Source organism: Anarhichas minor, unplaced genomic scaffold, assembly GCF_050575085.1.
Source record: "Anarhichas minor isolate MPS153535 unplaced genomic scaffold, ASM5057508v1 ptg000011l, whole genome shotgun sequence".
NCBI lineage: Eukaryota > Metazoa > Chordata > Actinopteri > Perciformes > Anarhichadidae > Anarhichas > Anarhichas minor.
Window position 1 is genome coordinate 3,458,459 of NW_027466457.1, and position 26,434 is coordinate 3,484,892.

The following is a 26,434-nucleotide window of genomic DNA, read 5'->3' on the forward strand; positions in this document are numbered from 1 at the left end:
TCAATATAATATATTAAACATTGAACCATGCGTTTTCGTCCTAAATGTTTCACACATATAAAACTGACATGTAGAGGCTTATATACCCGCATATATATATATATATATATATATATATATATATATATATATATATATATTAGAAAACTGTATATTTGTAATGTCAGTGGCAGTGAAGAGCAGCCCTGAAGTGATGGAGACAGTCGGACAGTCAGGGGAGTTTCCCTGTTGACAGAAGCAGACCTCACTGACTCTCATTAGGAGCTAGCCTGCCAGCTAGCTAGATAGCTGCATCGCACCCATTGGCCACGTCCAAACCAAGCTAACTACTCGATCCTCCGATATCCACCATGGATCTGAATACTATCTTGTCACAGCTTGAAACTGCCGACGAAGAGGAAATCGAGAAGTTTCTGCGGCAGTATATTCGAGAGGTAAATCGCGGCTCTGCTCGTTTTTACGTCAACCATAACAAACTGCGGTGCTAACGTTAGCTAGCTAGCTAAACCACTAGCTTTGAATGAGCTAAACATCTTACCAGCCGACTAAGCTAAGATGTTGGCACACTCGTATTGTCTCTAATGTTGCGTCGTTAAACATAAACCTCTGATTGAGACAATCAAAGCCTTGATACGTTGTTTGTAATGCCAACGTCCTATAGTGCTGATGATGCTAATGCTCCCTAACTAATCATGTTACTCCACGTAGAGTTATAGAGCAATATTAGCATACTTTAGCTATCTGTTGGAGCTATTTGGGAACCTAAATCCTTTTCAAAGAGGCTAGGGTTTATTTATAATAATGACTGTGACATGTCAGGTTGTTTGGTGTCCACAATGAGCATCTTATCTGTTTCAGAACAGTCACACCTTCAGTTTTGACCAAAAGGAAGAATCCCTGCGCAGTGTGAGTACTAGTTATCTGAGCAGTTGGTTATTATATGATCAAGGTAACCCACTTAAGTTATTATCTATAATGTCTATATTTCAGAAGCTGTGCCAGAGTGTGTTGTCAGTTCTTGGGAGGCGGGTGAAGCCTAGCTGTCAGAAGACATGTCTGGAGACACTCCGCATCCTGTCCAGAGACAAGCGTGTCCTCGCACCTGTAGCCACCAGGGAGGGCATGCTGATCCTGGGAGGAATGGCGAGGCTGAACGCTGGAGAGGAAGGCGATGACAACCAGAACATCTCTCAAGAAGACACCCAGTCAGAGGAGGAGGAGAGGGTGGTGGTGGTGGAGGCCTTGAAGTGCCTATGCAATGTGGTGTACAATAGTCCTGCTGCTCAGCAGGTTAGTGTAGACGTGCAGCTGGTTCATGGCCTTTGTGCCACCCTGCGTACAGCGCGTACATGGCACCATGAGGTGGGCCTCTTCACGCTGCGCCTTCTCTTCCTGGTGTCTGCACTGAGACCCGATGTGAGAGGGGTTTTGAGGAGAGAGTGGCATGCTGTGAGACTACTGACGGAGGTCCTGGAGCACACCCTGGATGTGAGCTGGGTTGGTCCCTATGAAGCTGCCCGTCCAGATCCACAGGCTCTGCCCATGCCGGCAGAGGACAACGAGAGAGCAATGGAGGCGCTCAAGGCCTTGTTCAACCTCACACTGTCTGACACTGGTGAGGAGGTGAGTGTGTTAAGGTTCTGTTGCAAGCGAGTCATTTGGGTTTGCTTTTGTTCTCGTTATCTTGCAAGTGTTCATTAGCAGAAACCTGAATGTTTCTGGCTCAGTCATTTACCGATCCGACTGTCCCACAACAGCCAAATTATGACTATATATAACATTTCAGTGTAAATGTGACTTAAAATAGATGTTGTCAACTTACACTGTCAGAAACACAAATGCAATTTGTGATGCGCTGTGACCAGTGTGGCATTTAAAGGGCCAGCGCAAGACAACTCAAAATGTCCTGGCCACTTCCAAGTCTGTGATCGGATAGTCAAAAAATGACATCCAAGTCTTTTCCTAACCACTTATCCTTGATGGGAAAACGTCATGAGGTCGAGGAAGATGTGAAGGAGAATTCATAAGGATTCAGGAAATCCACAACTGTGGTGCTAATCTAACTGCAACTACACAATGGCTGACAAATGTTTTCTTTTTGGGGGTTTTTCTAGCAAATTTAAGTATAACACATAGATGATGAGTAGGCTACAGTGACAAAAATAGCATTGCTGCCACTTAATTCTTCTGGATCACAACTCTCAGGAACCTACCTAAGGAAAAAATACTTCTTACTGAGCAATCAATTATTTTATCATTCACACCTTTGCTTTTCCTGCTGTGACAAAATGTCTCTCTTTCATAGGCTACACACAAAAACTACGGTATGATCTTATCCTGTGAATGAAATGGGAAGATATTTGGTACATAAGCTTTTGGACCATGTGTCAAGTATTACATTTGGTTGTGATTGATGTCATTCATGATGAAGTTCTCATGCAATAGTTTGTATCTAAGGCTGATTTCTGAAAATTACTGTCAAACATTTCATGCAATTTTGACTGAAGCGGACACATGACTGCAAGGGCTACATCTGACACAGCGTAAGTCTTAATGACACCAAATTCAGTTCTTAGTTCTCAAGTTAGACCCCGCTCTCCTCTTTCACTCTGTAGAAATCCAAACGTCCGCTTCCCTCCTCTGCTTATTGAATGTAGACTTAAAGCTTTGATCTCACGCCATCTCTTAGCTCTCCTCTTCTTGCTCAGACTGGATGTGACCAGTGTGCGAAATCCCCCTGTGTGCTTTCAGGTTGCACAGAGTAACGAGATTTTCTAAACTACACAACAGTTGTAACACCGTCACAAAAAGGCCTCGTGAGGAACAAGCGGGTGATGAAACACAACAATATGAATAAATATTTTGCAGTTTGAATTATGAATACTGTTGTGAAAAACAAGCTTTTAAAAGACATTTTTTCTGACAATCTTGCATATGAAAAATACTTGTTTAAAGATTATTCCAGAACCCCCCCCCCCCCCCCCCCAAATGTAGCCGTTAGGCTTTCATGGGGTGTCTGCTGTCAATCAAGTATTTCGCACACCTTAAGGCAGCTCATTTTGCAGTTAGCCCTTTGCTTCCAGGTCCCTGTCCTGTCCTAGTTTTTTTCCCCGTCTCATTGTTTTACCTCTGAACAATTGAACGGTCTGCATTGGAATTCACTGTTTCGTACATCCTTGAACTAACAGGAGGATGACCACCATTTCCGACTCATCGCTGCCATCTTGCGTCACTCGTTGATGCTGAAGACTGAGACGGAGGAGAAAACGGAGGAAGCGCACAGGTGAGAAGTCTGCCCTTCACTCTTAATATATTTATCTCTTTTTAGGAAGCTACACCGTGAACATTGGATCAAGGCGCTCTGCACTTTGCAACCTGTGAAACAAAGTGCTTCCACCAACTTGTGTCCATGTTCTGCTGTGATTTGCATGTAAGCAAAGTGAGTGAGAGAGAGCTGCCCCTGTAAATGAAGACTGGTGGCACACGGTCCGATAGCAGGCTGGGGTGTCGTGGGAACAACAGACGTGTTTCTTCGGAGGCCTTGCTGGGTGTTTCATCTTCCAGATGCTCTTAGCCGTCGTAATACTGCGGCAGTGTCGTCTTCTCCTGGTAATTTAATGCAGGAATGCCAAGAATCCAGAGACTGAAATTTAAACAGTGGCATGTAAAAGAGACTGATGTTTCTCTTGACCTGTCAAGTCATGGGTGTTTGGCCTATTGACTAACCTATCTATTGTTATGTGTTTGAATGTGAATACTGGTTTTAAGTGGAGCGGGGGAGTGTGAATGGATAACGTTGTATTTTTAGAGAAAACAGCAAAACCACATTACGGCAGGTTTGAGGTGTTTAGATATAGGTCTAAGGCGATTTCATCTGTAATCGATGCGTTGGGATTATAAACACACGGAACGTGTTTCTGTTAGTAGAAGTATTTTAAACTTGATATTCAAACTGTTTCTTTATCGCCCCGTGTTAACAGTACTTTATGCACCGCTGCCGGTAACTTTACACTCTGTGTCTTTGGACAAATAGGGTTTATTACCTTGTTACATTTGGTTGTTTGAATAACATAGATCATTAAATACAATATGGAAATACTGATCAGACATGTTTTTGATGTTTATTTTGGGTAAATTAATTGTTGCATTACTTCAGAATAGAAAAAATAATTGATGAAAAAAACATTAGTTATATTAATCAATAAAAAATATCATGAGGTGCAGCCCTAAAATTGAGAAGCCAACTTTAAAATCAGTCTGCATCCATCACGCAAGTAAGAAGACGTTTCAGGTTACTGAGCTCTTCTCTTAAGGCGGAGCTACACGATCACTCCTCACAATCATGAGTTATGTGCATTGGAAGAGCTGTAATATTTGGCATTATCACCAGTAATCACCAAAAAAAGCTTTTTACTCCGTAAGCAGTATATTAAACTCAAAACTCGGGCAGCCCTAAAGAATCCCCCAACACTTTATGAAGGTAGGAACTTCCAGTTACTAAACACAGCTGGGGGTTATGGTAGTAGTGAACACTTCAATTATAAAACTTTATTTCCTGTACGTTGCTCTCCTGACAACATAGATGTGTGTAGATTTAACAGTGCGCCACAGATGGAAGTAAAACTAAATCAACTTTTCACCTCGTGTGAGCCAGATCGCACCCTGAGGTCATCTAGCAGCTCCACATCAGCGGTTCCAACACGTAGATTAAAAACAAGATGTGGTTATTGACTTTGGAACAACTGGTCTCAGGCAAAATGTTCCAAATCTTATCGTTTAATCATCATCTTCACTTATAAACTCTTTGACCTCTTTAACCCAACAGATCCTTTGGCAATCTCATCTCAGCAACTGCTGATCGACTGTTAAATATCAAATATTTTGTAATATACGTCATTAAGAGATTGTTTTTCAAATGTATTTCCAGCCATGCCATCAACCTGCTGAATAACCTGCCTGTGTCCTGCCTGGACGTGTTAATCGACGTGCCTGTCCAGGGCGGACTAGAGATATATGGTGGGAAAAATATGGATGCAGTCCAGATGTTAATAGACTTCATGGAGAAAAGGATGGACAAGGTAAAGTTCATCCTCTGCAGCAAATCCATCAAGACAGCTGGCTGTGTACACAGTGAAAATTACATTCAATTATGTTCATGTATTTTATAGTATAGTGCAGGTGATACTAGTGGAGTAAAATGACTTGTTGCAATTGACACTACAGGCCTAGCAGAACTAAAATACACTCGGAACCAGTGCAGGGCCCGTTCACAACATGACACAACGCTTTACTGCACGTCGGTCCCTTTTTTGTCCACTCATCTTGTCTTTACCTCATTATTCTGTACGTCACCCACATGTGCTCCACTGACTAAAACCTTTCCACAGCTTGTGAAGTGTTTGTGGGTTGTGTCACTCCAAGCAGGGCTCCAACTACAAAGAAGGTTTGACTCCGGTGCTCAGCCTTTTGACTGAAGGATCCAGACACCACAGGGAGATCCGCAGATACATCAAAGCTCAGGTACAGTAGCTGCAGACCGATTATAATAAAGTATGTGACACTTCTCATTGAGTTGCTCTTTTAATCTGCACTCCTGAAGTGTTTGAGGAAAAGATTTTAATTACCTTAAAGCTATTTAATAATGTGCGTGTCTGTGTGTGTTCATTAGCCAGTTACTATGTTTCCGAGGTGATAATCTGAGCTTTTTATAATGTCTGCACCTTCAGGTACTTCCCCCACTGAAAGATGTAAAGATCAGGCCAGAGATCGGCACCACCACCAGAAACAAGCTGGTTCGCCTCATGACACATGTTGACATGGGTGTGAAGCAGACGGCTGCAGAGTTTCTCTTTGTCCTCTGCAAAGAAAGCGGTGAGCAGTGCTCGGGGTCATGGGAGCAACATGGGGTTCAGCACAGTCACATGAGAAAGAGAGAGCAGGAATGACGTCTCCAGTTTGGGTGCAAAGGATGAAGGAGTGAACTGCCAGATTGCACGATTGCTGCATAACTGTAACAGCAGCTCGGCTCGTGATCACACATGAACATTTATATGTAACTGCACAACCTTTGGTCTTTGTGGTGTCTTGTAGTGGACAACCTGTTGAAGTACACAGGGTACGGAAACGCAGCAGGACTCCTGGTGGCTCGAGGACTTCTGGCAGGAGGGAGAGGAGAGACTCAGTACTCCCAAGACGAAGACTCCGACACAGAGGAATACAAATCTGCTAAGCCGTTGTGAGTGCTCTGCACAGGTCTTATAATATTAGTACATGTTAGTACATGTGAGCCCGCCCCACTGGTTTGCCCACGGCTGCATGTCGAGAGCCGTCGAGAGGCAATCAAAATGCTCCCAATCTCGGATCTTGCACCTTTTTTAATCTTGCACATCTGCTTGTTCCAGCATCAACCCGATCACCGGTCACGTGGAGGAGCCGATGCCGAACCCCATCGAAGAGATGACCGAAGAGCAGAAGGAGTACGAAGCCCAGAAACTAGTCAATATGTTTGACAAGTTGTCGAGGTACATACACAAACTAGAACAGACGCGGAGAGCAAGTAACTGTTCAGGGACTGCAGAGTTTATTTCAGTAATAATACTGTCAAGGTTTTAAAAGTTTTTTACAGGAGCACTTGTGTTTTTTTGGGGGGGGGAACTAGACAGTAGAGAGTTGACAGGAAATGAGGAGAATAAAAGGAGGGAGAAAATGCAACAAAGTTCAATCAAATCTGATCAACAGAATCAACGAATAGAAATCCATATATATCTGAAAATCTTCTTTGTTGTCAACAATCTAAACAACCAAAATGTGTTTACAACTTAAGACACCACAGACGTCTTTGCACAAGAAGCACAATCCATTATTTGTCAAAGGCTCGACTACGATCATTAACTTTTTCAGTTTGAACAACTTCCCCTGCTCAAATTATTCATATTATTCATTGTCCCGGCTGTATTTGTGTTGACCTTTTCTTAGTGAGCAGAGGCTCACGTTAGTCCAGCACAATGCCTTTACAAAGGTAACAGTGAGCATGCTCCCTGCCAACCGATTCATCAAAGGAAGAATCTCTTGCCGTGAGCGGCGGCTTCAATTAGGCCCGGACTTCCTGCACGCCGCAGCATTCAGCCGGAGTAAATGGAAGCTGCCGGCACGCCACTGCAGCATCATTACCACAGCTCCGTTAATTATCGCCTAATTGGGACACAAAGTCGGCTTGACGGTCCTGGTTCCTTTATCTGCCACATTCAGGTTTTTTTGATGACACGTGTCCTGACTTTATTGTTGTCATTCTGAGGAGCCAGACAGGGAGTGGGCTGAGACAGAGGCACAACTAACAACAAAGCAATTTGGGTGGAACGTGGACGAAGAGGTAGAGACAGCGGGTGAACAGACATAAGTACGCTGACCTCGTTATTGTTAGGCCAAATAGAGGGTTGAGCTGTAATGAGGCACGTGTGCCCAGGAGAGGAAGATTCCTTTCTGAGGCTGCAACTTCTTTCTTCTCTTCCTGATGATGACGGAGAGGTGCTTCCTCTGTACAGGCTCTAAGGAGATCAGTCAGAGCCCTGTAAGAATGTGCCCCCCTAACTGCTTAACTGGTCCTCCAATTAGCACATATTCTGCACCGCAACCCACCCCCTCTCACATCTGCCAGTCTTCTGTCACTGCTGAGCGGGAGAGGAGGGAATATTTGTGCACTAATTGGGAGAGATAATGTAACATGTTTTCATTTGTGTTGTCTTGTTAGTCCTCATTTTACCTGCTGACTCTAACCAGGGATATAAGGCTGTGGACTGTGACCTCCTCTGAAGGTTTTATCACTGAAAAGATTTTCTTTCTTCTAAAATGCTGGAATAGTTTCAGATTCAGCCCCACCGCAGCTCTCCTCCAGAATCTAGAACTTAACCTGCCGTTTTCTAAGGATAAGTAACGTTTAATTGGAGGAATCAGTGGGAATTACGTGGCCGTTTAAATTTGAACTTTTTACAAATGAATGCCAATGGGTCCTTTTTTTTTTTTTTTTTTTTTTATCTGTGGTAGATAATTCTCTGATAAATCATCTTAGAGGAAGTGGTGACACACAGAACAGGTATAATTGGATTAGGATGAAGGGGCAGCCGTGGCTTTGAGGAGATTAGTTTGAGTGCTGATCCTGTAATTAATCTGCCAGAAGGAGGAGGGGGGGGGGGGGGGGGGAGAGAGGATGGCCAGACGGGGGCAAGTGTCCTTGAAGGGGAAGGGGGGGGGGGGTCCTTCAGTTCTCGATGTAAAAGTAAAAGCCCTCTTAATACTGTCCGTTGACACAAAGGGTCGTGAACAAAGTTGGGTTTTGTTTACATTGGAAATAGCATTGATATGTTTCACCTTCCTATCGAGCCTTTTCTATCCAGCAGGGGGAAAGCTGATGTTTTTCTTCTTGTGTCCACAGGCAGAACGTGATCCGGCCAATGGGGGTCAGGCCTGACGGGACGTTAGCGCCTCTTGAAGAAACTCTCTGTGATCCACCTGAGGACTCCGGATCAGACTCTGACTAGTGCAGTTCACATGGAGGCCACATTTTCCAGGCAAAGCCCACTTGGCCCCAAAACATCTGGAGCTGTGTCCTATTTCAAGGTCTGGACCTTTTTGAAGGGAGGTCCACATGACGGTGGGTCAGCCAGAGGCCATAACATCTGGCTGAACCAGTCTACTGTTACTGAGCAAGAGTAGCAGAAGTCAGTCAAAAGATCCACAAGCTGTACCGATACCTCCCAATAAATTATACTCTATTAACTTAAACATGCAGGTATCCGTACAATGTGTGGATCTATAGTCGACACTAATCGAGGGGTGACCCCGAATAGTCGACGATTCAATCTGAGGAGCCTGGAGCCGTCGTAGTGACAGAAAAATGTGGTAAAGGATCAGAGGGTCATTTATAAATAGCACTATTAACTACCAACGCTTCTCTAAAATCAGCTGTTTGCGTGCGTGCGTTTCTCTCCCGTTGACTGTCCCTTCACGTCCCTGTCTTTTCACTTCTGTCTGTTGATTGTCACAATGGAGAAAAATAAATTTAAAACCGAAAAAATTCTGTTTTCAACCACAAAAGGCAAGCAGGATAAGAATCCCTGTCTCCCCGTCTATCGATCTCCGCTCCTCGTCAGCTCTACATGCAGCGCCACAGCCACACTATATTCCTATAGATGCATAAAGTTCAAACAGAGTGGGATCAATGAGCAACAAAAGAAAGACGTGATTCTACAATCGGCCGACTAAAGATTTAATTTGACAATATAAATTCTGAGTCGGGGACAACCTTAGACTACTGTTACAGAAAACCCAAGTAATGCTGGAAGTCAGGAGGAATACCGGCAACTGTGACGAGGTTTGTGATTCCTGAGTTGACATTTAAACGTTTTAGTGTACGAAATGCTGGCAGGTAGTGTTTGAGGTTGATGATAAATGTATCCGCAAGTTTAAGTCGGGTCTAGTTTAAGCAACGTGTAATATATGTCGGCCCGTTATGACGTAGATGTGACTTCTGGTGCTCCAGCTCTGAACTGGGACACAGCTCATCATGTCCCGGTGAACGTTGGAGCAGGAAGACGTTCTCCAAAGTGGACTTGATGCACAGGAGGCCTCCGTGGCTACTGTTGCACCTTCCGCTCCCTTAAGTTGGAAATAAAAATAGAGGTAATCATATAATTCTCTGCTGGATCGTATGCATCTCACTGAAAGCACTGTTGTGATGGGTTGTTCAGTGTCACGAGGTCTGAAAGTCATTCCTTCACTTATTACGCTTTAGTTTTTCTTTTCTTTTTTACGTTTCACTTATTTTTTCTGCTACATGATGATTTTGTCCACACTGTATTTCTAGATGATTGAAGTGCACACACGCCCACACACACACACATTTAAACATGAAATCATTGAAAACTGTTCACAGCGAACGTAGTAACTGTTTTTAGATCACGGGGCCTGTGTCCTGTGTGGACCAAAGGATTGATGTTCCGTATATATTTAGAGATCAGAGTCCCTGTGGACAGATTTAGCTTGCAGCTCACGGGATCGTTTCCATTCACATATTTCTACGAGCGTTTTGAATTATCACGTGAGAGAAGCTGACGAAGGTTTTACACTTACATGAGGTTGTTTCTACCTTTTGTTGGAAAAGAGTTCATGTGATAAACGGTTCATAGAAACACTATTGCTGAATCATTTTTGACTTTTAGTTCACACGACTGATTAGCTGTTTCCACTTCTCTGATATTCCCGTAACGTGTTAATGCTGATCTTTATATATGGACATCATAAAACATGGCAATAGTAGCTGCCTGTTGTGGACTCTCGGCCAAGATTGTTTTCTAATCCGTTTTACTTTTGCCAAATCTGCATGCTGTTAAATCAGTCCTCAGTGACCGTTTCTTTTCTAGATAAAAAATTTTTTTCTTGCTAATTTTATACAAATCCACTGGTATAAACTGTATTAATGTTCTACAGACCCACTGTATGAACTGATTCATATTTCTTTGTGTTGGTACAATTTAGTTTAATGTGAAAGCTGCCAGTTTCTGAAAAAAGGCTGCATGTTTGTTACAACTTCACAACAGCTTGTTGTATTATAACAAACTGCTGATTACAATCCAGAGAAAATAAATGTTGCTTTTACCAGAGAAGATGTCATTATTACAAGAATCTGTGACGCTTCATACATAAGAATAGCTGATGTTTTTGGACCCAAACTACAGAAACTTTATTTTTAATTTAAAAAAAAAAAAAAAGACAAAAGATTCAATTTACACAATACTTTTATTGAATAGTTTAAAATACAGTGTTGTGCTGATATAAAACATTAACAGGTTTACTGAAATGGGATGTAGAAAACACCTGAAGAAACATCAGGATGTGTGGGGCCTCATATATATATTAACTAGTGTTCTGGATGCACCCTACCTCTATAATAAGTGCTTTAATTATGGTTGTTGACAAACAGATTATTTGGTTTACATATGAACAAACGATGACACACTGCGACTCCCAGATGAAGAGGTAAGATGCACTTTCACTCCAATGCACACAAACGAAAACCCTTTGCTACGAGCAGAAGATAACCAGACGAAAAGTAAAGCGTGTATAGAAACACCGGAGAACAGTCTTCGTGCAAACTAAGGAGAGAAGAAACTCTCTCAAACCTTTCCAGTGCCATCGTTTATGCAACATGCAGCGTCAGTTGCTCCGGCAGGATGATGCCGAGCTTTTGCTGTCGGTCTCTGAGTCCGTCTCCTCGCCGCCGCTGTTGGATGCTCTTTGACCTTCTGGTCTGGACTTGAATGTTTCCGTTCCACCTGGAGGCTCTAGAGCTCCTCTGCTCTGACAAGATGTCTGTCCGCTCACTGACGGGCTGCTAATAAATGGAGGGATGCTCTGCATAAAGGGAAATTATTGCCATAGTCAGCTAAATTGTTTTAAAAACAGGAACCACAGACCATTAAAGGGGAACTCCAGAGATTTTACACATCAAAGTCTGTTGGGTAGTACTACTGCATATGTGAATAAAGGCTTTCTGTGAAATCTGGTACTTTGGAGTCAAATGAAGTGGATTACAAGTCCTTTGTAGCCCACTCATCTTTGCTTGAGCCTTGAGACAATGTTATAGGAGTGTAATGCTACATCAGTGGAGTACTCTAAGTATCTATATATGTAAACATCACCTGTGGTCCCCACTTTCCCTTTGGCATTCACAAAAGGTACGGTTAAGAAAGAGCCCAGAGACTTATAACTCCTTGCATAACCTGCAACACGTTTTTGTTAAAAAGGCCCAGTGTTTAAAATGTAACCGACCCGTGTTTCCTGACTCCTCATCAGCTCCTCAATCTCATCGTTCCAGCCGAGCATTTCAGCAAACCTCCGCACCGTATCCTCCAGGTCACCAAGCTCCATGTGGTCTCCTCTCCGCAGTGGGACCTTCTCAAAGGGACCCACGGCGTGTCGGTTCAGGAGGAGACGTGGTACAGTGGAGCGCACCGTGTTCACCAGGCTCGCAAATGGCTCGATCTGAAACAATGACATTTTGTAAAGATATTTCTGAGCTAGGGGGGTTTATCTGCTCACTAAATGTACTAGAAGCCATTTTAAGTACTAAATACAGATATTAGAAGACGTCTACCTGTAGAGAGGTGCCCATAATGATTAGCAGGTCTGCTTTGGGGAAGTCTTTAGTGTGGAGGAAATAATTTTGAGGAAGATCCTCTCCAAAAAATACAACGTCAGGTTTGACTGTTGCAGCACAGAATGTGCATGTGGGGACGTTGCCATTCATTATGGCATGCTGCAAAACAAACGAAAGAATAAGACGTTACTCCGGCTACAAATGCAGTGAATTACTGTATTCAATTTGAATGTTTTTTTGAGCATGTGTTCAGACATACCTTAGCCTCCTCAGCAGGGTACGCAGTGTAGCACAGGTGACAGGCAGCCGTGGCAAAACTACCGTGAGCTTCCACAAGTTTGTCATCTGGGACGCCACACACTGAACAAAGTTATTAAATATTACAACGGACGTTAAGAGCAAACAAGGAGATCCATTTTGAGAAACAAAACGTGGATAGGGTAGCTGTCAGTACTACACAACACATCCAGTCTCCTGGTGGTGCGTTTGGGGACACACTGTACGTAGGACTGCTGTCATGTTTTCATTATACTGATGGTAATTAACTGGTATAGTGTCCTTGATAAATAAACTCACGTTTCTCCAGTCCGTCGATGTTCTGGGTGTACATTCGGAGCAGCAGGCCTTTGTGATGAAGCATGCGGACAAAGTAGTGTATGTAGTTTGGTCGGTGGCTGCCAGGATACAGAGCCTTGGCAAGGGAGAAGAAAGGCTGCGGGTCGTTGGAGAAGTAATCAATGTTGAAAATAGCTTCCGGGTAAGGGATGTTGTACTTCTCCAAGTTGGCGTAAAGACCTGTTGCTGGAGTTCTGAAAATACCGGCATTTTGGGCATTAAGATGATGCTTTTATTAAAGAGCAGCTCATGGTAAGTGTCTTTCTCATAATATTTTCCTTGACGGTTGCTATATCCACTTAACAGGTTTACACTTGAGGTAGAAAGACTCATTTAATCGTAAAGAGAAATGTGAGGATGAGGGTGTGGAGAGAACAAAATCCACAGACACCAACCTGAAGTCTGGGATGCCACTGGCTGTGCTGATTCCTGCTCCGGCCACCACCACCACGTTCTTACAGCGGCCGAGCTTCACCAGCCGAGCAACAGAGGCTAGACCGCCCCGGGATGAGGACTTGGCAGCTAATGCAGACGGAGTGCCCCGACCAGATCTGGACCCAGAGGACTGACCAGCCTGCGCAGGGTCACTGCTACTTTTGGACATCTTTCCTTTACTGGAGAGCAGGACAACAGAAGACATAAATATCTTGATCCCATATGGGACAGTCCCCGACATAACTATTTTATATTACATAGTTAATGTATAAAGAAGGGTAGAACATTACTTGCAGATTGTCTGTCTGTTAATCCATTCTATGACTGACTCAGGTACTGCATGAGCAGCAACAGTTTCAGAAAGACGTGGACGAAAAGAGCTAAATATTGAGATAAGTGGAAAGATGCCTGAATGATATTTTAAAAAATCTGGCATGAGGTCTCGCAAGACAAGACCGTGGGGTTTAAATGCAGGACTGAAGAATAACACTTTAAAATTCTTTCCTACTGCTTAAATTTTTTTTATTTTTAGCCATGCTAGTGGTGTGGCTCTTAGGATGGCAATGTCAAGTTCCAGTCATATCCTCCACCTCTTTGATCCAAAGTGAAATATCTAAATGTTCATGCTCCCTAGAGGATGAAGTCCGCAGACTTTGGTGTTCCCCTGACCTTCCTCTAGCACCACCAGCAGTGACACTTTTCATGTGAAATGTTGTACTTGACAGACTGGCACAAAATGTTGTCCAGACATTCATGGTTCCCAGCTGATGAATCCTATTGACTGTTGTGGTTCCCTGACTTTTCCTCTAGCGCCACCATCAGGTCAACATTTGATTTGTCCAATACTCTGGCTCCAACCAGACAGCTGCAAAAATCATGATATTCCCATCAGTCTCAGCTGTACTTTGTGTTTGGTGCCAATTGGCAAATGTTGACAAACTAAGATGGACAGGAACCCGTGTGTAGCTATCTGGCACACAGTCATACGAGAACATACTCTATGTCTGTTGACATATGTTCAAAAGCTTATGATCCTCTAAAATCTGGGACCATTTTAAATATATATTGGAGCAGACATTGCTTCCACTCCAACCTGGGGATTTGTACCTGAGATGCCTGTGGTTTGTTGCATGTATGTACAGATGTTTGTGGGTATTCATTTATATGCATGTGCGTGTACTTAATATTGTGCATGTGTTTTGTTTTTTTTGTTTGTCAGTGAGGCCACCTGCTCTTATTTATGTTCTCATATTTGATCGCTATAATGTTTCCTCATCCTTATCATTTATAGAAAATAAAGTAAAAGTTACTGCAATATGTCCCCACCTTGTAGGTAAACTGTCCTGTCTGCTCACACTCATCTGACTGAGGTCCTGGGCCAAAGCAGAGTCTGTCTGCTTCCTCCGTAGCTTTCCATAGGGACCGGGCCCAGCATCCTGGGTCTCTGCAGGGTCGGTGTGCCTGGTCTGGGAGCTGGAGCTGCGGGTCATCCTGGTGACTGGAGACTGGTGGACTTTTTGATCCCAGCTGGACTTGGACCTGTTCATCCCAACACCTGTTGTCAGCAAGAAAAACAACAACAATTCAGCCTAAATGAAACATAAATCTCTGTTTATGAGCCTTTATACACGTTTTATGTCCTCTGTGTTATCAGCACAAAGTGAGATTTGTCATTTGAATGCCAGACATGAAAACAATGTTTTATTTTTAGATGTGCATTTTCAGTTTTTTCTAACCCCACTAATTAGATATTGACTTGTTTTCAATGACTTGTTTTCCATTTGCTCTCCCTCCTTTCCCTCCATCTCCAGTGTCCCATATTTAAAAAGCTGTTACACTGAAATCATCCTTTTCTCTTCACTCCCTTTACACAGAGAGGAGCTGAGATGTTTTAAAACTGTCAACTGTTGAACAAAAGGTAATGGCTGCAATATATCTAGCAACCCACCCCCTCTGCTCCTCAGCAGCTATGCTAATACAGTCCACAGCTGTGGCAGCTTTACTGTTCAGGGAAAGCGGAGGGTAGAGCTGAGGGGTGGGGAGTTAAAAAGAGCGGTGGCAGAGGTGAAAGGGAACCGTAGATTGACTGTGTGTCAACAAACCCAGCTGGGTGAGAAAAGAGGATGCCCCCTAACGGCCCCCTCAAACCGAGGGAAAAAGGGGAGGGGGGGGGGGGGGTCTAGAGATAAATGATACAGAGGCGGGATTCAATAAAGATGGAACAGAGGAGTAGGACAAGAGGAGGAGGGGGGTTTCTTTTCCAAAGCTATTCTAGGCCTTCAAAAAACTTCCACGAGGAATGAGTGTGAGTGATCAGGCCGAGGCAGCGGACAAGGAAACAAAAGAGCTACAACCCATAAAACATGACCGCTTCAGAGGGCAGCAGGGAGATAAGGCCAGCTTTTCTCCAGAAGCACCTTATCGCCCTCCGGAGGGGACAAGAGAGGAGAGAAGGGGTCACTGAAGGCTTACGGAGCAAAATGTGTTATTACCAGGCTTAAAGCTGATGCACACTTTGGCTTCTAACAATAGACAACCCTTTGAACCGTCTTAAAAATCTAACATTCTCTGGGATACTTTTATTTTAGGCACTCAATCTTCTTTCACTTTGCCTCCTTAAAGGCTGAAGCCCCCACATTACTTCTGGTTTTCCCTCCCTGCACATAGAGAACCATTAACACAGCGGGGTGAGGGTCTCTGCTTTTGTCTGGACTCCTCTCAAACAGAGACCGCTGAGTAAAGGCAATAAATCACCAGCCCAGTTATTAAAGGTCTCACTCAGATGTTGAAGCGTATAGCAGCAGATCCTCTAATCAGATAAAGTTACACATGCAGAAAAAGCCATGCACACAAATCACCAACATGACCTGGAACAACAGATGTAGAGCACAGGTGTGTATTCCTCCTTGGATATTATGGATTTACTCAATTAAGAGGAGAAACGTAAATATCTAGAGAAAACACAACAGTCAGTGTGTCTGCAGAAAACTGGAGTGTGGCGGAGGAAGCAGCAGGTTTTCAGAACAGAGCAGCAAACGGTAATGTTGGCAAAACTTCAGCAACAACCTAAAACTAACTAAAGCCGATAAATGTATTTACATTAAAAACTCCCATGCATAGACGAGAGCAAACTGCTTTTCAGTGTGTTAAATGTCCACTTCTTTTCTCTAATAAAAGTCTAGATGTGATACTATTATCATTCTTTAATGACGAATAAATCCCTGTATGAATGACAAAAGGCTTAAAAAGGATTTGAGAGCCCTCCTCCCCCCTCCCCTCCTTTCCTTTATTTGGCCTTTCACACTGCTTGGTCTCGCAGCTCTCCCCAGTCGAAAAGATGAGCGTGTCCCAGTGCCGGACCACCAGGAGTGTAGCTGCTCATATGAGGGTTACAGTTATCTAATTAGGACAGTCCTCGGTGCTCGCCATTACCACACCAACAAGTCAGGCTAATGGATAATCCTTCTACAACCTCAGAGGCCGGGAGGCAAATGCCAGCTAAGAGCAGCCGGAGAAAAGTTTGTGTTGAAACAACAAAAATGCAACAGCATTGACATCTACCGCTCAACACGGAGCAGAAGAAGCTCAATTCAATACCCAGTGAAATGCCCTTTACAATTTTACAACATCTTGAAATGTTAAAATGACTTGTTTTGTCCAACCCACAGCATGTTTGTTACTACCACGTCGCCATTTAGCTTTTTTACTTTGATAAACTCAAAAATTGTTATTTATCAAAATTGTTAAAACTATTTTCGGTTGATTGACCAATCTAAATTTTCTTTTCTTTTTTGGGTTAACATATGAAAACAACAACAATCATGATTTCAACAATACATCCACAGGACTGCAATCCTAAATGCATTTATTTGGTCTCATTTATAAAGTATTTAACATGTGTATATATGTTCAATAACACGTGCATAAGATGACGCTTTGATTTGTCAAACGTATATCTCTTCGACCTGTCTGGTTTGATATACGGCGATGGAGAAACAGCAGTAAAAGCTGCTCAGGAATGTTCATTGAAGGACAAATGTGCTCTTCTCACGATGTACAGATCAGGTCTACTGTAGATCAGGTCTACTGTAGATCAGGTATATTGTAGATCAGGTATATTGTAGATCAGGTCTACTGATCAGGTCTATTGTAGATTAATAGATTGTCATTCATAAAAAGTGGGTCTCTGGAAAAAAAAAAGTGAATCACTGGAGATTTGGTTAAGTTAAATGACGGGCTTTTCCCCTGCAACCCCAGCGTCTAACCCTCCACCTACAGTAGAAATTAGGAGACTTTGATCTCTACCCCCCCCCCCCCCCCCACACACACACACAGACACACAGGCCTGGTCGCCATGGGGACCTCCTCATAGCTGGAGAGAGCTCGATGTCGTCCTTCCCCACCTGCTCACTAATGACATATCACTCCGTGTAGCACCTTTGTTGGACTCTCAATTGACACAAAGCAGTGAGTCCTAATTTGTGTTAGTGTATTGTTTGCTCACACAGAGGGGAAGGTGGGCGGTGGAGAGCCGACTCCGCACAGCGGGTCGATGGTTAACTAATGTCTCCTCTTGTCCCGTTAGTCCTCTGAGGGCTTTACCAGCCCGACGTTAAACACCAGTCTAATAATGGGCTGTGATGTTATTGTGCAACCGTGTAGATTCATTCAGAGGACGGGATGTGAAGATAAATACTGAGAGCACAGGTCCGCTCTCACCCCGACAAAAACCTGAAGTCACCGCTCACAATAGCAGATAATGACATTAAAAACAAGCAATGTAACAGGAAACAATTAAAGAATTAAAGTCATCTCGGGCAGCAAATAATCTGCCGATTAGTTTTTAGAGTAATCGAGGAAACGTTTAGTCTCAAAAACGTCAAATGTTGCTTGTTTTGTAAAGCCCAATGATGATAACAATATGTAGTTATATTATTATTGACCTTTACAAATGATAATCATCGAAATACATTTTAATAATAAATAAAAACATAATAAAAATAATAAAAACAGGATAAAAGCCACGAATCAAAAATGTTTGAAATGATTGTCTAATAAACGCCTTTAACGATAAACTGTTAATTAAAACAGTCTTTTAAAGTTGGGTTTAGTTGTCAAATGACTAAATGATTGATGAACTAATCGTAGGCTCATACCTGGTTACAGAATGGGCCTTTAACAGTTGTAATGAGATAAAAAAGGGGCCATCACCTCGCCCGGAAGCAGAGCTCGTTGTAACAGTGTTTCTTAACTATGTGTGACAACATCTTGTTTCTTTGGATGTGCAGCGCTGAAAGAAAAGAACAGAAGTTGACTTGCAGTCAGTCTCGGGTCTTACAGAGGATTCACTAAAAGTGAGGAGACACTGGCACCCGCTGGAAACGAAATCTCATTACACTTGAAAACCATCGACCCATTTTGCAAAACAACCAAAGCCACATGCTCCGTGGTAATTGATCACTCCATTCATTACATTATTGTGTGTATGTATCATACATCTTTATTTAAGAGATGAAGCCTTTGATTTCGTAAGACAATGTGCATTATGGATCCAGCTATAATAAAAGATCCCCTCCAGACACATAAACAAATACACTTTATAGAATAATAATTGTTTGATGTTTGTTTTTTTTATCAACAAGTTAGATTACCTTGTTAAGATGTATTCAATTTGCATCTTCTATCTCATTGAAAAATCCATGATCTGAATACTACTGGACACGAGATGTCTCCATTCTCAATGCATTTGCCTCTAGTTGTTATGTCACAAATCCCGCTCGTGCCGACATGTCTGATGTTTAAGGCAAGCACAGAGAAACTTAACACTTTCAGCATACAGGGAATATGAAAACAGTCCTCTAGTGTCAAACTCTGCTCATACAATGTTACTGCACAGTGGAGCTCAAAAGTCCAAGTGAAAGGCAAATAAGAACAACACATTTCGGACTGGAGGGCTTTAAACTTAATGGGATAACAGCTGATCATTAGAGGACTCAGACTGAGTCACGTGAGGTAAACAGGCTCAGGCTCAAACGATCAAAACATGAAATATAAATAAATAAATAAAACACCAGCATCTAGGAAACCTTCAAAGACGTATGTGGGCTAGCTCCACTCTGAAGGAAGTCACTACTAAGAGGTGGTCGTCCACGTCCTCAGATCTATAATAACAGGTAGTACAGGTACAGAGAAAGGGGTTCACGTCATGGTGGTTAGCTACCTGTCTGTCCAGACGGCGGTACTTTTGAATGCTGCGCAGAAGACGGCGACACACACACAGACACACAGACAGACAGCAGAGTTTGTTGAGCCGCTCGAGATGTTTCACATCCAGAAGGAAACTCGCTGAACTTCTTTATCACTAAACTCGGAGCTTGTAACCTCACAGCCGCTGCAGCCAGGTCAGCATCTGATTCAGAGGGACTAAAGGTGTCTCGTCCTTCTCAAATGCATGCGCCTCATCTACATGCTTCCTAAATCGGGAGTTTTCAGAGGAGAGAACTGTCACTCTGCTAGTATTTCCGGGTATCAAATAAATCATTGCAAATACAGGCGGGAAACAAGAGTCGGAGTCACGCGGTGCTAAGTTTCCACTTTCCATAAACTCAGTGATATTGAACATAGGCCTTTTTCACAGCAGATATTTTGACTTGTCGTAATTTCATGTGTATTTTTTATATTTTTTATAGAATTCATAGTGTCTATATTTTCTATACAGTGTGTCTTTTGCATATACAGTAGTGTGTGTGTTTTTGTGTGCGGTTCTTTTGGTCGGTAATCCAGTCATCTCTACATTAATACATTTTCTACATATCCAGATGGTATTTGATTCTGTTCTGTTTCTTAAATACTATTCCGCGACACCTCCACATCAGAGAGACGATCTTTGATTTAGAGCCATGTGCGTCACTTCCGCTTTTGAGGGGAGGATGTTGTTTTGGTGTTTTCTGTCCAGTGTCCTCTCCCGCCAAAGTGATGGGCAGGGGCCCTTTCCAAAATAAACCCTCTTATCTTTTCTGATTACTACACCCTGCGATGCTTCATAATCATCACCAGAACATCTACACTCATTCTGAATTAAACAAAAAAAAGTACAATAAAAGCCCCCGTGTTAGTGCAGGATCTAAAATACTGAACAACAATAAGCTAACCAGACAATAACAACTATACAGTGCCTAAATGCACATGTGGTTCTGTAAAGGCAGCCAGCAGCTGGAGCTTCGTCCTCTGTGTGTTTTCATGGGTGGAGACTGAGGTCCTCCCTCAAAATACAGTCACACAGACATCACAAGTCAGCGTAACCACCAGCAGCTACATCATCAGAGGCCGCGTAGCCTGATCATTATTACTGTGGGCAGAAAGTCCCGCACATAGCGCACAGTGACGTTACAGTGGATCAGATAAAGAGTAAGGTAAGTGCTAAATTAGCTCGTTTTTGTTTTTTGTTTGTGTAACGAGAGTCAGCGATGAGAGCGTGTGGAACCACACAACACTGAGCCATAGTATCTGGATGATCAGTTTCAAAGCAAACTCCGTCGATCGTGAGTGTGTAATGGGGACAGAAATGTAAACGCTAATGAATGTCGATCGAGCTGCGGTGGAAGGAAGATCGTTAAAGCGCTGTTCAGTGTTTCAGAGGAGACGTGACGTGTCTGATGAGCTAATTATGGCGACTAAAGACAAAACAACCACGTAGTTCGGCGTGTTAATTACAAGTCCAACCCTTCCTGTCTCTCACGGTGAGACAGCACCGATTGTTACATTGTTACATTCCACAAACTTTTAAGCAAGTATCTGTTTGAACTGCCTCTCGGTTGACGTTATAGCTCAAGTTAACGTCCACGGAAACGCAGTCTGCCACGAAACTAATGCTGTAGGTTAGCTAACGTTACGTAGCACAAGTTTTACATGCCGACTACTTATATTCATATATTTAATTTGAACCTAACGCGGATGTATACACGGTGATAATGCTGTTTACCCATCAGTGAATTCACCGCAGCTGCCACGCGCGCTCCTTTGTTCATTGTTTACTCAATAAACGTTATGACTGAAGGAATAACACTTTCGTCTGAGCAGTTTTCATAACTTCATAACAAGGCACCATTGACTTTGCAAGGACAAATATGATATGGAGATTCCTTCAAAAATGATTCCTTCAAACTGTCAGTTTATGACTTTGTTTATTTCTGTTTCCCAAAGTCCAGAAGAAGACTCCTATCTTCAAATTTTAGTTTTTCAGCATCGGTTGTTTTAGGTTGAGATATCCTGTGTTTGTCGTGTGTTTTTAGCACAGCTCTGTGGCAGACCGTGAACAGGTCTGCCTTGTTTAATCAGCAGTACACATAAAGCAAGCTCCTGTTATTGCCCTTACACACACACACACACACACCCCTCCCATCCCTAGATATTTACTTTAAAAAGGCTTTCTCTACAGACTGTCAGCATTTTCTCTTGTAATGACATATGGAGCTTATAGCCTTGTCACACTTATAGTGTGAATGTCACAGCAGCTCATACATGTACCAAGTAGAACAAGGAGCACATTTTAAGGGATACAATGAAAACCAAAGTCTTGTTTCTTTGTTCTACTGTTGCTCTCTTATCATACAATACATAAATAAACACATGGATATATACAACAACAAGCACAGGCACATATCTCTTACAGGGTGAAGATCATAACAGAAATTACACAAAGATGGCGGGAGGAAAAACCATTTCATGTTACACAGAATCTCTTTCCCTATAGTTCCCCAACACTGCACATCTCTGTTCATTATGTATCACTGTGTCTGTGGGTGACTGTGTCATTTGTTGTTGCAGAGAAATGAGTCAGGCAGAGCAGGTGCCCGAGGACATGCCTGCATACCTCAATGATGAGCCAGTAGCTGCAGGTACGTTTAGTTTGTTTAGTTTATTGACCCCAATGTGTTCAAAGGTTTTGGATCCTGTTTTCAGAAAAAGACCTAGACATGCAACAAATTATATGGAAACACGATTCTGAATTTCACATATGGGATTAGCTGTTTCTGCAGTAATCAGCTTCTGGTCAACTTAATATGTGCAGATTCAATAGTTTGGTATTCCTATAAGGCAGAACTGTGTCCTTCCTTTACTAAAGACAGTTTAACTGTTCTGCTCTTTGGCAACTTATTTATCAATATTGAAAACAATTGTCATTTGCAAACCTACACGACTGATTATTACTTTTATAAAATGTTTTTTTTTTTACATTCATGCTTTCCTCTTTAGTCACCAATTGTATTGTAGATATGGTGTATTGCAACGAGCGTGCGAGCATCTAAACTGAGTAGAGAAGAAACCTTGTTTAATGTACAGTAGCACTGGAATGAGCAGTTGAACAACAACAACTTCTGTTATCGATTAATCATGAAAGCAACAGTACTAAACATTTGCAGCTTCTCAAATGTGAGGATTTTATCATTTTCTTTGTTTTTACATTATTGTAATTGAATACCTGAGTGATTTGAAGCTGGCAAATTTTGGTTTATATTTTTCACCGACATTTCAAATTGATAAACTATTATTTAATTAGTCAAACAAAGAAGACACGGATAAATCAATGAAGATCATCTGTAGTGTCATGGATAGTTTAGCAGAATCTTGTGTACCACGGTTATATCGTTATCATGGGCGACATATTGGTGGTAAAGGCCTGTGAAGATGCAATATGTTAGCTGAAATGAGTTAATTTATCAATTAGTCCATCTACAGAAAATAAATCAGCAACTATTTAGATATCACACTAGAAAAAAACGGTCACGGTTAAGTGAAAAGTAAATAATAATTCTTTGCAGCCCTAGTTTGGAGCATTTCTGTCCTCTTACTTATTCAGAAGTGCAATATTGGATCTTAAAGTGTTGCTGTTGTTGTCTTAAACCAGATGACGCCAACAAGGACCATCCACAGGCGCAGCCGGGCATGTTCGGCAGGTTGGCGGGGGGCTTGTATGGTGCCACCAAGGGAGCTTTAGGAGCGACTGTGAGCGGTGTGACGTGGATAGGAGGAAAGAGTCTGGACCTCACCAAGACCACGGTCAGCTCTGTAGCCGCTCTGCCTGGGATTGGAGTGGGTCTGGTTAAAGGAGGAGTGTGTGCTGTAGCCGGAGGAGTGTGTGCTGTAGCCGGAGGAGTGACTGCTGTTGGTTCCGCGGTGGTCAGCAGAGTTCCCATAGGAGGAGGCAAAAAGAAGGACAAGTCTGACTGACGGAGAGAGGAGAAGAGTGAACGCACACAGCTGAGGTGTTATGGCTCACGTTGTTCCCTGTGTCAGCAGTCATGAGCAGGAAAAGAGCAGCAGAGGACTCACAAGTTTAGTGTACACATTTTTGGTAAAGGGAGTCTTTGTTTCTTTTCTTTAGTTTCTCTTCTTTAATGTGACTGTTGGTAAACCCATGTTCATATACTTAAGTAGCTAGGACCCACAACGCATGAACTAACAAAGACTCTCCTGCTCTGTTGTTAAAGGCAACGCACTATTATCACCAGTGCCTGAAATTGTTCAGATATAATGTCCATGTTTCAATTTTTGATAAAAAAGTGACAACACTGTTTTTTACGGTTGTACTTGCCACAAAAGTTAACTTTACTACCAGAGGAGAAAAGCTCCTAAAGAGTGTAAATGTGCTTAAATTTCACTTGCAAGACAATCATTGATCAACTGTGATCTGTAAGTGACAAAGAGGTGTTTCACTGTCAACTGACATGGATCAGAAAATGTGTACATTGTGACTAAATCTGCATTTAGTTAATCGACCTCTGTTCATCTTTGCACAAATGAACAAACGCATGTGATCAAAGCTGTGATCTTTAAAGTCGAGTCCACTTTAATATCTAAACCGTAGACTGTGGATATTCCACTGGTGAACTTGTGACAGCTCCAGTTTTCCTCTGAATTCACATTGCCCTCTTGTGGTTATATTGTCACCTCAGTGGAAAGTGACTCATACTTTTGATACAGAATCCAAATTATTAGTATTTTCATTGCAATTAACTTAACTTCCAGTTGTAATGTTTATTGATTCACTATGAATAACATTTTATACACGACATATTTTTCACACAACTATATATTTTGATAGTTACTGTGATATGTTGCTTATTGTCACTCTCAAATCCAAGTATGTCAACATCTATCCTTTGGGCACAGATGCTTCATTATGGCATAAATCTCTCACAATGTGTCAAAGCATTACTTCTCAACCCGAACGTTCCCCTAATGCTTCTCCATGTTGCTCAGCGAATCTGAAGGCTGGAGTTTCGACATTACATTCTGAGTTTCAAGTGTCAGGTGCAGCTGAGAAACCTGGAGCAGGCTACATATAATGAAACATCTACCTTAAACTGTAAAATGCCATTCGAGTCTTACATGTTACAGAACTACGCTTTCAAAGCTTTTGTTTAATCAGTGTTGCAGGATGTTTGAAAGTTTATTGAACAATGAGAACACGGTAACATTCAGGACTTGTTTAAATAAAACATATGCTGAAGGCTGTATACAGTATGTGTTGTGTTGCATCAGTCACAAAACAAGTCGTATGAATCCAAACAGTATATTTATACTTCTTTACTTCTGGTTTTTATTTTACCGTAGAGATTTCACTATGTTCTGTAGTTCTGTAGTTTAAAGATTCACTGCTCTACTTTAGACAAAATTGAGATTGAGACTTGAGATTTCTTTAAAACCTTTGGATAACATGAGTTCAGGAAGATTTTTTTTGTACCCCAAAAAGATTCAGTTAATTTAAAGTAAAATTAAAATGTGCACAATTTATAATTTGGTGCTATGCTCAGTGTACTGTATTTATTTGAAATGGTGAGGTACAGTTTGTTGTAATGGAGGACCATTGCTATATGCAGGGTTACAGATGCTAAATACATTTAAAACTGCAAATATATCAAACATTTTGTACATAGACAAAGATATAGTCTCTTACAACCCCTCGAAAGATGGCGCTTCATCCTAACATGATTGTCATTATTTATTGCCTCATGATCACACTTCCATGTTGGTATGTTTGGTTCTTAAATGACATAAATATAACAAGTAAATACATGATGTATAAAACTAGGCTGCAAATTGACCATACAAATCAAATATCAGATGAAATAAGCAGCATTAAACACATCTGTATCAATAACCTAGATAACTAACAAAGACGCAGGTAAATATAACTAAATCTGTGGTTTAAATACACGTATACTGCCATCTACTGGTAGAAACGGTAAACACTTTCACTCTGCAGCTCCTTTTACAGGCTGTGCTCTGCCTTCACTCAAGGAACAGAATACGGTGGAGAAATAGTAGCCTAGACGAATGTATAAAGGATGCGGATATTATTCGTAACAGAAATAATTTAGACAGCACTGTTGATGATTATGGGGAAATATTAATTGAGTTCTTGAGGGAGTCAAAATGTTGGGTGCTGAATGGGAGAATACCTTTGAGCAAGGATAACTTCACTTTAGTTTCAGTTAAAGGGAAAGCAGTGGTAGACTATATTATTACCCCACACGAGGGCTTAAATAATTGTGTTAGGTTCTGTATCTTTATGAGAAATTAGGGGGAGAGGATAGATGTAAAATATCTGACCATTAACAATGTTAAAGTTTCAAGTAAGACCTTATTTTGTGAAAGATGATTCACACCATACACCAGAAAAACTGCATTACAAAGGCAACTCCCTGATTAATTAATGTCATATTGCCGGGCCTTATTGAGCAGTTGGGATGTATTGAAAACAGCCAAAGGGATCTGGACGCTTAGTATGATACATTGAGTGACTGTGTCTATACAGCGTTGAATAGGCTACATGTGTTAACAGAATATGTAATAGCCATAAAGGCTTTAGAAATCGTACAAACCTCACTGGAACCAAGATTTGCAGACTTTATGGGACAATCTAAGAACAGCTGAAAAATCATTTCTAAGACGTAAGAACAAATTCCTGTATGAATGGCTGAAGATAGAATTCAAGGAAAAGCCAAACAAATTTGATAAGATGTTATGTACTGTGAAACCTAAACTTAATCGAGGCTTTCATTGCATATTGATTACGTACAACATTTTGAAATTAGTTTAATAGATTGGGACCCAGAAAGCTTTGGGAAATACCGATGGAGTTAGAATGGTGAGTGCAGCTCTGTTTTAGGGGTTGGACTACAAAAATTGGAAAAGGACTTTGCAGATTTGTTTTCTGGCTGCAACAAT

The 26,434-nt window shown here is 41.9% G+C and overlaps 3 protein-coding genes across 11 annotated transcripts; 2 read left to right on the forward strand and 1 right to left on the reverse strand.

The window, feature by feature from the left end:
- The first annotated feature begins 257 nt into the window (after positions 1-257).
- Positions 258-10,658, forward strand: ric8b (RIC8 guanine nucleotide exchange factor B). Of its 3 annotated transcripts, none has more exons than XM_076088909.1 (10): positions 258-434; positions 859-906; positions 991-1,623; positions 3,189-3,283; positions 4,928-5,078; positions 5,422-5,520; positions 5,727-5,871; positions 6,091-6,235; positions 6,402-6,521; positions 8,429-10,658. In XM_076088909.1, the coding sequence occupies exons 1-10, from the start codon at positions 351-353 to the stop codon at positions 8,532-8,534; spliced, it is 1,626 nt and encodes a 541-aa protein (XP_075945024.1). In that variant the 5' UTR covers positions 258-350; the 3' UTR covers positions 8,535-10,658. The 3 variants fall into 3 exon arrangements, with proteins under 3 accessions (XP_075945024.1, XP_075945025.1, XP_075945026.1); XM_076088910.1 differs by having other exon boundaries at positions 5,425-5,520; XM_076088911.1 differs by having other exon boundaries at positions 300-434; positions 864-906.
- On the reverse strand, positions 10,451-20,023 carry LOC142947372 (NAD-dependent protein deacetylase sirtuin-3). 4 transcript variants are annotated; one of them, XM_076088914.1, is made up of 9 exons: positions 19,422-20,023; positions 18,413-18,491; positions 14,528-14,756; positions 13,162-13,380; positions 12,728-12,960; positions 12,411-12,511; positions 12,149-12,310; positions 11,824-12,036; positions 10,451-11,406 (listed from the first exon to the last, which is right to left on the reverse strand). In XM_076088914.1, exons 3-9 carry the CDS (start codon positions 14,746-14,748, stop codon positions 11,209-11,211), a joined length of 1,347 nt encoding a protein of 448 aa, XP_075945029.1. In that variant the 5' UTR covers positions 14,749-14,756; positions 18,413-18,491; positions 19,422-20,023; the 3' UTR covers positions 10,451-11,208. The 4 variants fall into 4 exon arrangements, with proteins under 4 accessions (XP_075945029.1, XP_075945030.1, XP_075945027.1 ...); XM_076088915.1 differs by having other exon boundaries at positions 18,358-18,491; XM_076088912.1 differs by lacking the exon at positions 18,413-18,491 and having other exon boundaries at positions 10,453-11,406; positions 19,422-20,022.
- A 437-nt stretch (positions 20,024-20,460) lies between these two features.
- tmem263 (transmembrane protein 263) lies at positions 20,461-24,720 on the forward strand. 4 transcript variants are annotated; one of them, XM_076088917.1, is made up of 3 exons: positions 20,461-20,613; positions 22,028-22,098; positions 23,109-24,720. In XM_076088917.1, the coding sequence occupies exons 2-3, from the start codon at positions 22,032-22,034 to the stop codon at positions 23,429-23,431; spliced, it is 390 nt and encodes a 129-aa protein (XP_075945032.1). In that variant the 5' UTR covers positions 20,461-20,613; positions 22,028-22,031; the 3' UTR covers positions 23,432-24,720. The 4 variants fall into 4 exon arrangements, with proteins under 4 accessions (XP_075945032.1, XP_075945034.1, XP_075945033.1 ...); XM_076088919.1 differs by having other exon boundaries at positions 20,476-20,608; XM_076088918.1 differs by lacking the exon at positions 20,461-20,613 and adding an exon at positions 20,618-20,742.
- Positions 24,721-26,434: the final 1,714 nt, after the last annotated feature.